General features: G+C 44.6%; 1 protein-coding gene across 1 annotated transcript; it reads left to right on the top strand.

The window, feature by feature from the left end:
* Window positions 1-796: 796 nt before the first annotated feature.
* Window positions 797-5,825, top strand: LOC134859168 (retrovirus-related Pol polyprotein from transposon 412). Its single transcript, XM_063875507.1, has 3 exons — window positions 797-896; window positions 2,320-2,361; window positions 2,630-5,825. The coding sequence occupies exons 1-3, from the start codon at window positions 797-799 to the stop codon at window positions 5,485-5,487; spliced, it is 3,000 nt and encodes a 999-aa protein (XP_063731577.1). The 3' UTR covers window positions 5,488-5,825.
* The last annotated feature ends 7,481 nt before the right edge of the window (window positions 5,826-13,306 follow it).

Here is a 13,306-nt window from a genome sequence, read left to right as displayed (position 1 = left end):
TTTTGTTTAGTTTAGTTCCTTTTGCCAGCTGGGATTTTCTTGTTTGTTTAGGTTTAGTTTTTAGTCTTAGTTTGCTATTCAAGCTGAGTGCCAGTATATGGGGAAGGCTAGTCCGTATCACTGTTTGCTGTGGTGGAGATCACCGGGGAGCACGAATGAGTGACCTACTTGCTGTGACTGGTTTGCTGTGACTGCACCTGTGAGTATTTGGTTGCACCCGAGTGTCACAAAGTAGTATGCTACCCCATTAACTGGCCTCATCTCACCAAGGTTTAGTTTATTTTTCTGTTTTGATTTAAATGTCAGCTTTTACATAAAGATTTTAAAACCTTTTGTTAGTAATAAAGATATTAAACTGTACTATTGTTTACAACGTGATGACTTTGTATTTTCTCTTTTTAGCATCCTCTTCCTTAGCTTCTTTTGTTGTTTTATTCATAATTAATAAAAGTTTCTTTTCTGTACAAAACACGTCTCTGCCCCTCAGTACGAACTTGTGCCCAAATCTTTGAAGGTTTATATCTTGGGGTGCAAGTCCCCAGGTGGCGTTGTCGGTCCCCCTTTTATTAAACTTTAATACTCTAGATTTTCACCTCACCACCCCGCCACATTCTGGCGTTGACGGCAGGATCACTGTTCAGGCAGAGGCGTGTAGTTTCTTTATTTTGAATCCCAGTTGGTTAGGTTAGGTTATCTTAAGAACGTGTGTAGTTTGTTTGAAAAACAGCAGCAGGCCCTGGACGGACCCCTGCAGGTCCAGTTTGTATTCTTGTTGTCTCTACAGCCATCTTCCATCATGGAGGAGGAACTCGCCCAATTAAGAGACATGATCAAACAGCTGCAGGCCGAGAACCAGCAGATGCGTCAGGAGCGAGAGGTCAACCAGCCTGAGACCAGTGCCGCGTCTGCAAATTCTTCTGCCCCCAGACATCCTTCTGTCTTTGTACCTGCATCTGAGAGACTGGTATATTTTCCAAGAGACAGGAAGTGCCCAATGTTTAGGGGTAGGACTGGCTTAAGCATTGGTGAGTGGATGGAAGAAGTCCAAGCTTGTGTTCGTACTCGGCATATGTCATCAAGTGAACAAGCACTTTTTATGTACGACCACTTGGAGGGCGAGGCTAGAGAAGAGGTCAAATACAGGCCACAGAGGGAAAGGGAAGATCCAGATAAAGTGTTGGATATACTACAGGAAATGTATGGCTGTACAAGGTCTTATGTGTCCTTACAGGAAGAGTTATTTTCAAGGAAACAGCAACAGGGTGAGACCTTTCAAGAATTTTCTCATGCACTAATGTGTCTGATGGAGAAAGTTGCCAGAAAGTCTCCCATTGGTCTTCTAAATAAGGATGTGCTACTGAGAGACCAATTTGTTGAACATGTGTGTGACTCTTCTGTACGCAGAGAGCTAAAGCAGTTTGTCCGGCACCACCCCACCAGTACCATGATAGATGTCCGCAGTGAGGCCATTAGGTGGGAACAAGAAGGTATGCCGGGGGTTGGACGGGGTAGGAGTCACTCAGTGCCCTCTGTATTTGGTTTCCAGCACACTGTTCAAGAAGGCAATCCCAATGACAAGGCAGGTAAAACTCCTTTAGTCTCTGAGCTAGGTGAACTAAAAGAGATTCTCAAGAATCAGCAAGAGCAGCTAAATCAGCTAACCAGAAGCCTTGCGGCTCTTAATGCACCTAGTGCCCAGGTAAAGCATCACGGCAGAATAGTCATCTGTAGGCGATGCCAACAGCCCGGTCACTTTGCTAGGGAGTGTAATGGTGGGTATGTAGCCCCTAGGCCCCTGCCAGCTTCTGTAGCCGCGCACTCTAGTGCTAATGATAGCCGTGGCCCTCAAAACCAGGGAAACTTTCACCACTGAACTATTGAGCCAAAGTTCAGATGGGGGCTCCAAAGGCTCGGATCCTGCAGTAAATCTGGTGTCCGCTTGCCCGACCATTAGCATATCAATGGGCGGGGTAAGGGTTCCATGTCTTGTCGACACAGGGTCAATGGTGTCAACAGTTACTGAGAGTTTCTTTGTGCAGCACTTCGAATCTTGGGGCCCCGAGAAAACTCCGTTCTTGTAACTGGCTTAGACTAAATGCTGCTAATGGGCTAGCCATACCATATGTTGGCTATTTAGAGCTGGATGTGCAACTCTGTGGCAGAGTCATTGCAAAGCGGGGAGTGCTGGTTGTCAGGAATTCCCCACTCAGTGCAAGTACAGTCCCTGGTGTTCTAGGCATGAACATAATCAAGGAGTGTTACTGGGAGTTGTTTGTAAAGCATGGACCTACTCTCTTTAACTTGCCCTCTGTGTTGCAGGCCCTGACCCCAATTCAGCAGGCTCTTCATCGATGTCACCAGGTTGAGTCTAAGGCCTCTTCTGATCAGTCGGGTTGTGTAAAGGTAAAGGGAGGGAGAGCCTGTAGAGTCCCAGGGGGTACCATGAAAATTGTGACTGCCACATACTCCCAGCATCTGGCAGATGCCTTATTTGAGCCAGTTAGCAGTGGTTTGCCTGCAGGTCTATTGGCATCCACAGCGCTAGTTCGTGTGACTAAAGGTACTCTTCACATCCCAATTGTTAATGTAGGGACCCTAGATGTGGTACTGTACCCTCGCACTGTTCTAGGTATCCTGAGTTATGCCCACCTTGTTGGCTCACCCGAAGGCCTTGAGGAGAGGGAGATATCGGCGACAGTTTCTTCCCAGACTGTAACCCGTTCAGCTCAGGAACAGATTGCAGCAATTGATCTAGCAGCACTTGCAGAAAAGGATCAGTGTCAGGTAAAGTCTTTACTGAACAAGTACATTGGAGTCTTTTCAGCTTATGAAGGAGATATAGGTTGCACTAATCTTATTTCCCATGAAATTCCCTTAGTGGATGAGGTACCAATACGTCAGAGGTATAGGCGTATTCCCCCTTCAGAGTATGAGGCAGTAAAGGCACACATCCACCAGCTCCTTGAGTCACAGGTTATCCGGAAAAGTTGTAGTCCCTTTGCCTCTCCCATTGTGCTGGTAAAGAAAAAGGATGGCAGCCTTCGACTCTGTGTGGACTACCGGCTTTTGAACAGCAAGACTCGGAAGGATGCCTTTCCTTTGCCCCGTATTGAAGAGTCCCTTGATGCCCTGTCAGGAGCCTGCTGGTTCTCCACCCTGGACCTAGCAGCGGGGTACCACCAAGTACCAGTCTCAGAAAAGGACAAATCCAAGACTGCATTCTGCACCCCATTTGGGCTGTTCGAGTGGAACCGGATGCCATTCGGCCTTTGCAACGCCCCAAGTACCTTCCAGAGACTAATGGAAAGGATCTTTGGAGATCAGCATTGTCAGTCATTGTTACTGTATTTGGATGACATTGTTGTATTTCCTAACACTGTAGCAGAGCATGTGGAGCGACTGGAAGCTGTACTGAGCCATCTACAGCATGAGGGTCTGAAAGCCAAGCTGCAAAAATGTTCTTTCTTCAGACCAGAGGTGAGCTACTTGGGCCATGTGATATCCAGAGAAGGTGTGTCAACCGCCCCTGGGAAAATAGAAGTGGTATCCAAGTGGCAGCGACCCAACAATGGGTCAGAGTTGCGTTCTTTTCTAGGATTCTCGAGCTACTACAGATGCTTCATTGAGGGGTTTGCCAAAATAGCGTCTCCATTACATCGTTTGGTTGCTGAACTCACTGGCACTAAATCACGGAAACCATCAGGTAAAACACTAACTGATGAATGGACAGAGGAGTGTGAGCAGTGCTTTGAGGACCTAAAAAGTAGGTTGGTGGCTGCTCCAGTATTGGCCTATGCTAACTTCGCTCTGCCTTTCATTCTAGAGATTGATGCCAGCTTCAGGGGACTGGGTGCCGTGCTCTCTCAGGAACAGGACCGAAAGGTCAGACCTGTAGCTTATGCTAGTCATGGCCTTAGGCCTACAGAATGTAACATGAGCAACTACAGTTCCATGAAACTGGAATTCCTGGGCCTTAAGTGGGCCATGACTGAGAAGTTCAGAGAGTATCTGCTGGGACAGAAATGTGTTGTGTACACAGACAATAACCCTCTGAGTCATCTTTCCACAGCAAAGTTGGGCGCTACGGAACAGCGTTGGGCTGCACAACATGCTGCATTTGACTTTACAATCAAATACAGGCCTGGTCGCATTAATCAAAATGCAGATGCTCTTTCCCGACAGCAACCAGCCAGTTCAAATGGATTAGACCATCTAACCTCTGGCACCCCTGTTCCAGCACTGCAGCAACAAACTAGAGACGCTAATCAAGCGATCCAAGCTACTCAGTCCACCATTGCAGTTTTTCCTTGTCATACTCTGTCAGACCTAAATGTTTTACAGGAAGGTGACCCTACCATCAAGGAATTCCTTAAATTCTGGACCAGGAAGAAGGGCCCGGATGCCGATGAACGACGCCAGGCCTCCAAAGAGACCCTTTTGCTGTGCAGACAGTGGGACCGGCTTATGGAAAGGGATGGGGTGCTCTATCGTCGAGTATGCCAACCTAGGGGAGAAGAGGTTCTCCAACTGGTTCTTCCAATGTCACTCAAGAACAAGGTTCTGAATCAGCTGCACCAAGAACATGGACATCAAGGTGTGGAACGAACCACTGATTTGATCCATCAGCGGTGCTACTGGCCTGCAATGCATCAGGATATCAAGCAGTGGTGCCAGGAGTGTGAACATTGTCAGGTAGCTAAAAATACTCGACCTGCTGCATGTTCCTACATGGGCCATCTGCTCGCTTCTCGCCCAAATGAAATTGTTGCAGTGGATTTTACCATGTTGGAGCCATCTAAGAATGGAATGGAAAATGTTCTTGTTATGACGGATGTCTTTTCCAAGTACACTCAGGCAGTCCCAACTTATGACCAGAGAGCTTCTACAGTGGCCAAGGTGTTGATTAACGAGTGGTTCTGTAAGTTTGGAGTACCAAGTCGTATTCACTCGGACCAAGGAAGGAATTTTGAGAGCAACCTCATCCAACAGCTCTGCAGTATGTGTGGCATTCAGAAAAGCCACACAGCTCCATACCATCCAGCAGGTAATGGCCAGTGTGAGAGGTTCAATCGCACCCTGCACAACCTCCTGCGCAGCCTACCAGTCACAAAGAAAAGGGACTGGGCATGCTATCTGCCACAAGTAATCTTCTCCTACAACACCACTTCACATCAGTCGACCGGTGAGTCTCCATTCTTCTTGATGTTTGGTCAAGATCCTCAATTACCTGTTGATTTCCTCCTGGGCAGAATACAAGAACCTGTATCTGGCAGTACCAACGACTGGATAGTTGAACACCAGACCAGACTACGTCATGCATTTGAGGGGGCCACAAGGCATCTGGAAGCCTCAGCTGCGCAGCGCAAGAAGCACTACGACAAGCGGGTGAGGGAATCTCTCCTCAAAGAAGGTCAGTTGGTCTACATCAAAAATGTTGGATTAAGAGGCCGCAACAAGATCCAAGACATATGGAGCTTGGTAGTTTAAGAAGTACTCAGAGCCCCAGCAGAGAGTGGGTCAGTGTACACTGTTGCCCCTGTAAATGACCCTCGTAAAGTTAAGCACATCCACCGTTCGCTACTGAAGAGTAAGTTGGATACTGTGATTGACTACCCCCCTAGTGAGCCACCAGTGGAGATGGAGCCCCTACCGCTCGAACAGCGTTCACAAGAGGGTGAATGGTTTGTGCTGGTCCCTGGTGGTGCCGATCCTGCACCAGTGGTCGTCCAACCACCTCTGCAGAATCATGCCGCTCTACCACCAAACCAGCCAGAAGCAACAGCTAGCAATCATCCAAGCATCAGTGAGGAACCTCGGAGAAAGACCACCCGTACCAATGCTGGGAGGCACAGAAACCTTAACCACCTACCCCAGGCAGCAGGGAGTAGGGAAATAGGGGCTACAACATCCCAGGTATCTGTGGCTAGTGCTTCTTCTATCTTTAGGCCTTGGCAGTAAGTGTCAATCGTCGGGTTGGCGACTCAAAACAAGGGGGTAGATTGTAGCTGGGTGCTGGGAAAAGCAGCTCAGGGCCTGACTCCTCCCCGAACCACTCCCCCTAATTAGAGAGAGTATAAATGGCACCTGCTGCAATCATCCTTCCCCATGGCCCTGTCCTCATGGTCGGTGGTGCAGTTCTCTGCTGACTTCCTATGGTGGTAAGTGGAGCCTGAAGAATACAAATTGTTTGTACCACATGGCCATCCATTTTTTAACCATTGTTGTCCCATTTGTTTTAGGTTTACCTGCTGCTGTTTTGTTCATTGCTGTTTAGTTAAGTTTTGTATAGTTACTTTGGTTTTGTTTAGTTTAGTTCCTTTTGCCAGCTGGGATTTTCTTGTTTGTTTAGGTTTAGTTCTTAGTCTTAGTTTGCTATTCAAGCTGAGTGCCAGTATATGGGGAAGGCTAGTCCGTATCACTGTTTGCTGTGGTGGAGATCACCGGGGAGCACGAATGAGTGACCTACTTGCTGTGACTAGTTTGCTGTGACTGCACCTGTGAGTATTTGGTTGCACCCGAGTGTCACAAAGTAGTATGCTACCCCATTAACTGGCCTCATCTCACCGAGGTTTAGTTTATTTTTCTGTTTTGATTTAAATGTCAGCTTTTACATAAAGATTTTAAAACCTTTTGTTAGTAATAAAGATATTAAACTGTACTATTGTTTACAACGTGATGACTTTGTATTTTCTCTTTTTAGCATCCTCTTCCTTTGTTGTTTTATTAATAATTAATAAAAGTTTATTTTCTGTACAAAACACGTCTCTGCCCCTCAGTACGAACTTGTGCCCAAATCTTTGAAGGTTTATATCTTGGGGTGCAAGTCCCCAGGTGGCGTTGTCGGTCCCCCTTTTATTAAACTTTAATACTCTAGATTTTCACCTCACCACCCCGCCACATCGGTCTTCTTTTGCTTTTCCCTTTAGTGTTTATTTCCTGGCTTCTTCTGCTGTGCCCTTTAGTGTTTACTTACTGTTTGTCTTCTTTTACTGTTCCCGTTAGCGTTTTCTTCTTCTGTTGTTCCCGTTAGTGTTTTCTTCTTCTGTTGTTCCCGTTAGCGTTTTCTTCTTCTGTTGTTCCCGTTAGTGTTTTCTTCTTCTGTTGTTCCCTTTAGTGTTTATTTAATCTCTTTCTTCTTGTGGTGTTCACTTTAGTGATTACGTCCTGTTTGTCTTTTTTTAGGCTCATTTCCAAACCTGATCTGGTGGGGCCCACCTCTACGCACAGCGTTGGCTCTGGAACCTTACTTCTTGATAGGGGTTGGACTCTAATCTTCTCCGGAGTTGCCCAAGGTGTGAGGCGCCGAGCGGGTGCGGGGATACTCGCAAGCCCCCGGTGTGTGCCGCGTTGTTGGAGTTTACTCCAGCGGATGAGAGGCTCGCCTCCCTATGCCTGTGGGTCATGGGGGGGAAAACTCTGACTGTTGTGTGTGCTTATGCACCAAACAGCAGTTCAGAGTATTCGGCCTTCTTGGAGACCCTGAAAAGACCCCTGTACGGGGCTCCTGAAGGGGACTCCTTAGTCTTGCTGGGAGACTTCAACGCACACGTTGGCAATGATGGAGACACTTGGAGGGGCGTGATTGGGAGGAACGGCCCCCCCGATCTGAACCGGAGTGGTGGTTTGTTACTGGACTTCTGTGCTAGTCATGGATTGGCCATAACAAACACCATGTTCGAACATAAGGATGCTCATACGTGTACGTGGTACCAGAGCACCCTAGGCAGAAGGTCCATGATAGATTTTGTTATCGGACCTGAGGCCGCATGTTTTGGACACTCGGGTAAAGAGAGGGGCGGAGTTGTGAACTGATCACCATCTGGTGGTGAGTTGGGTCGAGTGGCGGGGGAAGCCTCTGGACAGACCTGGTAAGCCCAAACGTGTAGTGCAGGTGAACTGGGAACGTCTTTTTTTATGGTAGTGAGGAATAAAAGACCCAAGGATACCACAATAAGATAAAGATAAGTTTATTAAGCAACCAGTAGTGATCCACAAAGTATTAAGACCAGTTTAGTTAGCTAACAAACTTAAAAGCAACATTTCCTCCTTGTTGACTGTCTGCTCGGCTGTCATTGCCTCCATTGAATTACCTCTACTTCTTGCTACTCCAGACTAGTCAGTCGAGAATGCCCCACGTGCAAGTATATATGGGTATGTCGCTGTGTTGACGTCACAGTTGGTTTACGCAATCACCAATCCGGCAGGTATACTGGAGCCTATAGTGTTTCAGTAATTTCACCACCACTTTAGCTGGTCCAAACAAGTCAAAACATACAGTACTGGAACAAAAAAGAACAATACTGTAGATATTAATAATATTATGACTTTCTCTGCTCGACTTTCTCTGCTCGACAATAAAAGAACAATGCTTTTCCTTATGTCCTTTACATTCATAACCATATGTTGCATATGCTGACTTTTTGTGATTTTGCCTAAAGACTTCAGCCGATTAAATTGCTGTTGTCAAGTGGGAGTTATCAGTGTTTGTAATCCTCATGAAGTAGATAAGGGGTGTGTTATAACAAGTGGAAAGTCTTATCTTTTCAAACCACCCAAAAAAAGATTACAAGAAGATGGCATCAGCCAGGAGGGATGTTGAATAAAGACTAAAAAAAAGTTGAATTTCATGGGAGAGTCATCTTTTTAAGTAAAAGTAGAGAAAGTCTGAACTTTGGATCTTTTTGTCAAATGACACAGCAGCTTTTAGGCATGATAAAACTAATTTTTCCGCAGATTCTTCTTTTTTTTTTGACTGAAAGTTGGCGGGTCGTCATGCTCTCATGCATGTGCCATGCTAGAACATATGATTGACAGGCAAAGCATGTGGATGGGCTTAAAGACATTAAAGACCTTAGTATATTATTTATTTGTTAAAGGCTGCCTATTTCGTCATAAGGCTACCTTTAATTTATTCCATAATCTACTCCACTCTTCATTAAGATACCTTTCCTTTGAACATTCAAACTGAATAAAAACAATGTGTGGGGGAGGCTTTACTTTATTTGGATTTATTTCGAATTTCTTGTTATTAAATTGGGAGTTGCCCTATTTAGAATACTCATGTTGTGAGGGACAGTTGGATGCCTTATTTTGGCCCGTGTCCTTAGGCTCGAGTCAATCTGTTTGGCAAACAGCCAGGGAGCAACTGAGAGGAGACAGAGCACAGCGCTATGTTTAGAAACTAAATGATCAAGGGAAAAACAGACAAATATAATTTACGATTGATCCAAATTTCTCTTTGACACATCTGAGATTTTTTCTGTCATTGTTATTACAGCAAATGCATTATAAGTTTCTGCAAGCACATGTTACTTTTCTTATCATCAAAGAGAAAGAAGGGAGAAAGAGTGAGGGAGGGGGAGGAAGGGAAGCAGCTCCCTTCAGAAATTGCTTTCATAATGTGACCGCCATTTGAACTTTGTCATCAGCATAGCATGTCAACAATTCTTCAGCAAATATACACATAGTGTATAATGTTCAATTCTGATACGGCTTGATCATCATACGCTTACTGCCACATGTATTTCTACAAGGTTTAGAAGGCTGTTTTTTTAGTAAGGGAATAGAGGAAATAAAATGGGACACAGTCAGAGTGAGGGAGGTGGGTGGTTCTTGCTGGTTACCATGGTACCTGTGCTCAGCGATGTTGCAGAATTATTAAATATCACCGAGTGTCCTTTTGCTGTTCGTCCAACTCTTCCAGAAGCAGGTCCTGCCCCTGTCTGGGGAAACACATCAACCGGAGAACAAGATACATCAATTCATACACAGTAACACATTCACAAACTACTATGATAACAGGATGATGAAATACAGGTTCTCATTAGTCAGGTTTCTACTGAAATATTCATAAAAAGGTGTCATCCTCATCTCTCTTTGAAAGGATGGTGTCACAGTTCATAAAGTCAAGTCACGCATCTATGAAGTAAACTTTCATGACACATGAACAAAACCTAATACAATGTATAAAACCCTTTCAGGGATTGGAAATTTCATGCAAGAAAGATATAGTGAAATAAAGAATGAATATGTAAAAGTTACATGGAATCATACACAAACTGGCAAATGTATCATCCCTTTCTACAGTAGTCATATGTTCATATATGGGAACCTTGTCTTTAACGGGGGTAGTTAGGACCCAATTGCAGCACTAGACCAGCATATGGTTCGTGATGACTTTTATTAAACTAGATGGGGGTATTCTGTATGTATAACAAGCAGTTTTGTCCAACACAAAATCCTCCACAAAAACACTGATGTTGCCTCTCAGTTCAGGGCAGGATAAATCCACAGCAGGAAATAGAGAAAACTTCATACTGGAACACGAACCGGTGAAACGCCTCGCAGCAACCAGAACAGGCAAACAGGAACCAGAAAATACACAGGCTGGAATCGAGGTCGGGGACAGAAGGCTGAGGCGTTCAATGGGGAATCCAGATTACAGGTAGGTCCAAAACTGGCAGAGACGACAACAAGAAATCAGTCTGGGAAAGAGGCCGGTAAGGTCTTGCATGTAGAGAGTGAAGAAACAAAGAGGTTTGGTGAGGCAGGAGCTTAAAGACCAGGCTAATTGGATTTGATGCAGTTGTGTGAGCAGGTGTGCAGAGTCAGGAGCAGAGATCAGGTGAGGGGCGGAGAGACTGCAGACTGTGACAGTCTTACCCATATGGCAACTCAATGAGCCAGGTTTAAGGTCTTGCACGTAAAGCACGAGTGGTTGATGTTGCTTTTGATTTAATTTTCCCATCTATTTGGGTAAAGCTTAGCAATAAGAAAATGCAGATAAAGCAAGATAATAAAAAGTACACTTAATCCATCAAAAAGAGAATGGTCAGAGATCAACCAGTACAGATATACTTTAGTTCATCAGGAATTCCCGGTGACATTGAGACAACATTTACAAGTAAAATAGAGATTAAGGTGAACAAGCCTATTCTGCTTTATGGGGTTTTCCCTTTCCTGTAGTGTGCTCTATAGGTTTCTGTGTATGTAAATGGTCTGCATGTGTTCCCTCCAGAGGGAGTTTCTCTCCCACTCACTCCCCCCTGCCTGAAACACCTCCATTGGACTCCTTTGTTTGCTTCAGTCACACAGTGACATCACTACGTAAAAGAATCAGAGCAGACTGGGCTTTAGTTTCAGAGAGAGGGTGAAAAGAGGTGCTGCATCACAGGCAGTACGAGAAAAATAAAGTCCTTCTTGAACATTAAAACATGAAGACATGTCATAGTAGTAAAGAAAGTAAAGAATGTGACCTTATATCTGCCAGCTCTATCACGCACAGTCTAATTTCAACAAGATTCAACCCTTTTCACACAAATCTAATCACCAGACCATTGATCCTACACCACCATCAGGAGAGAAATAGGGTGTAGAGAAGCCCAGCTTGTCAGGGTCGGGGGAAGGACCCAGGTGCAGAAGCAATAGAGGAGGCAGGGGTTCAAACGTATAACAAAGGGCGAGCTTTTATTGATAAAAAGGCTGATAATAAAAATGTACCACGAAGGAAAAGTAACAAAAGAAAACACAGACTAACTGGTGGAAAAGGGAGGGCCGAAAAAGGGAGATGCAAGACGTCACGGGGAAACAGCAAATAACGACAACGACACGACAAAGAACAGACTAAATACAGAGGAGGGTGATCACAAGACAAGAAACAGCTGGGAAGGGGGAGGAGACACACAGGGGCAACAGATGAGCACGATCAGACAATCAGACAGGAGGGAAACTAAAGACAGGAAGTAAACTAGACAAGACAGGAAGTGAACAAGACAAGACAGGAAGTGATAAAACAAGATATACTTTAAAATAAAACTGTAGATCCTAACACAGCTCTTGAGAAACATCTTGATTAGGTAAGGCTGTTTCCTATGCGACCAGCAAATGTGCAATAACCCAATGTTTATATCAATGAGCATGAATGATAATCCCCTCGAAGAAGTGGCTCAGGGTGCAGTTATGTCCATGAATATGAGATATAGTTTTTGATGAGGTCAAGCTGCACTGAAGCACTGTCAGGCAGCAGAAGATGGGAGGTAGAAGTGCATCCAGCGTGTGTCTTTAAGTGGTTTATTGATGCCTGTCAAGGTCAACCATAGCGTGGATAATCACAACCGACACCCTGCCTCTGGGGCTGAGGGAATAGGCAGGACATGGAGGTGTTGGAACCTCTTAACAAGATCTATCAGCCTTGCTTATCACACTCAGCAATCTTAATGGAAACAACATTGAGTCTATAAACATTCTGTAGCATGTTGAGGATGAAATAAACATTACACATCAGCAAGCGTTGGAAGGAAGTGGAGAAATTGCTTCTTCTATTTTTTTATTGTTACCTTTAATGGGGCGAAAGTTTAGAGTGGTAATGGCCCAGTTTATAATACAAGCTCCAAAACGTAAAGAATGCAATGTAACGGTTCCAGAAAATAAGTATAAGAAAATGCAGTTTCATACATTCAACGTACTGCTGCTGTAATGTTTTTTTAGAAGTTATGTGCAAAAAAACAGTCATTGGGGTTACTTAGGGTTAGGGTCAGGGTCAAGCTGGTGCCATTTAAAGGTCCCCTACACATATGCATAAATATGTGTCCCCGGTGCGTAAGGAGACTCACAAAGTGTCCGAAAATACAACCCTCTCTCTTTTCCTCCTCACTTGCATCTCTAAAAATGGGGGTACAAACGAGCTGATCCAGTTTTGCTTATAGTTGTTACATATATAATACATATAATGTGTTTGTTCTAGTGGTAAACACTGAGAAGTGTATCAGAAATAATGCTGTATGTGGTTTTGAACTTAACATGGGGTTTAATCACAGCAGCGTTAAGCTGAGTATCATCTCCAAGTAGAAAACTTTCACAGAGGAGAGAGAGCTGCATGACACTCCAAAGGGGCGTGGCCAGCAGCAGCTAGCTCATTTAAAGCTACAGTCACAGAATCAGCACTTCAGGAACAGGCCTGAAATAGAGAGGGATGAGGCATGCTACAATGGGGGATCTGTTTGGTATTTTGAGCAAAACACTTCACAGACAAGTTTTGTATAGATATCGCCCTACAATATAATGTTCAAATATAGCATGATAGTAGACCTTTAACTATTGCAGAACAAGACGGCGTGATGAGATGACAAGATTAGAAGAGCACCCATCAGAAATCAAAAGATGGAAAATCATGTGGGAATCGTGTGAAAATATAGTAATTATGTTTGTTTCATGTATTAATGTGCTACACCTCCCCTTCAGTGGAGGCTTGACTTGTTGCATCATGTACTGTATGTCAGGCTGTAGTTGCTTCAGTTGTATTAATTCC

The sequence above is a fragment of the Eleginops maclovinus genome, chromosome 22 (assembly GCF_036324505.1).
Source record: "Eleginops maclovinus isolate JMC-PN-2008 ecotype Puerto Natales chromosome 22, JC_Emac_rtc_rv5, whole genome shotgun sequence".
Lineage (NCBI taxonomy): Eukaryota > Metazoa > Chordata > Actinopteri > Perciformes > Eleginopidae > Eleginops > Eleginops maclovinus.
Note: the sequence above shows the minus strand (reverse complement) of the source record. Positions and strands in the feature narration are given on the sequence as shown.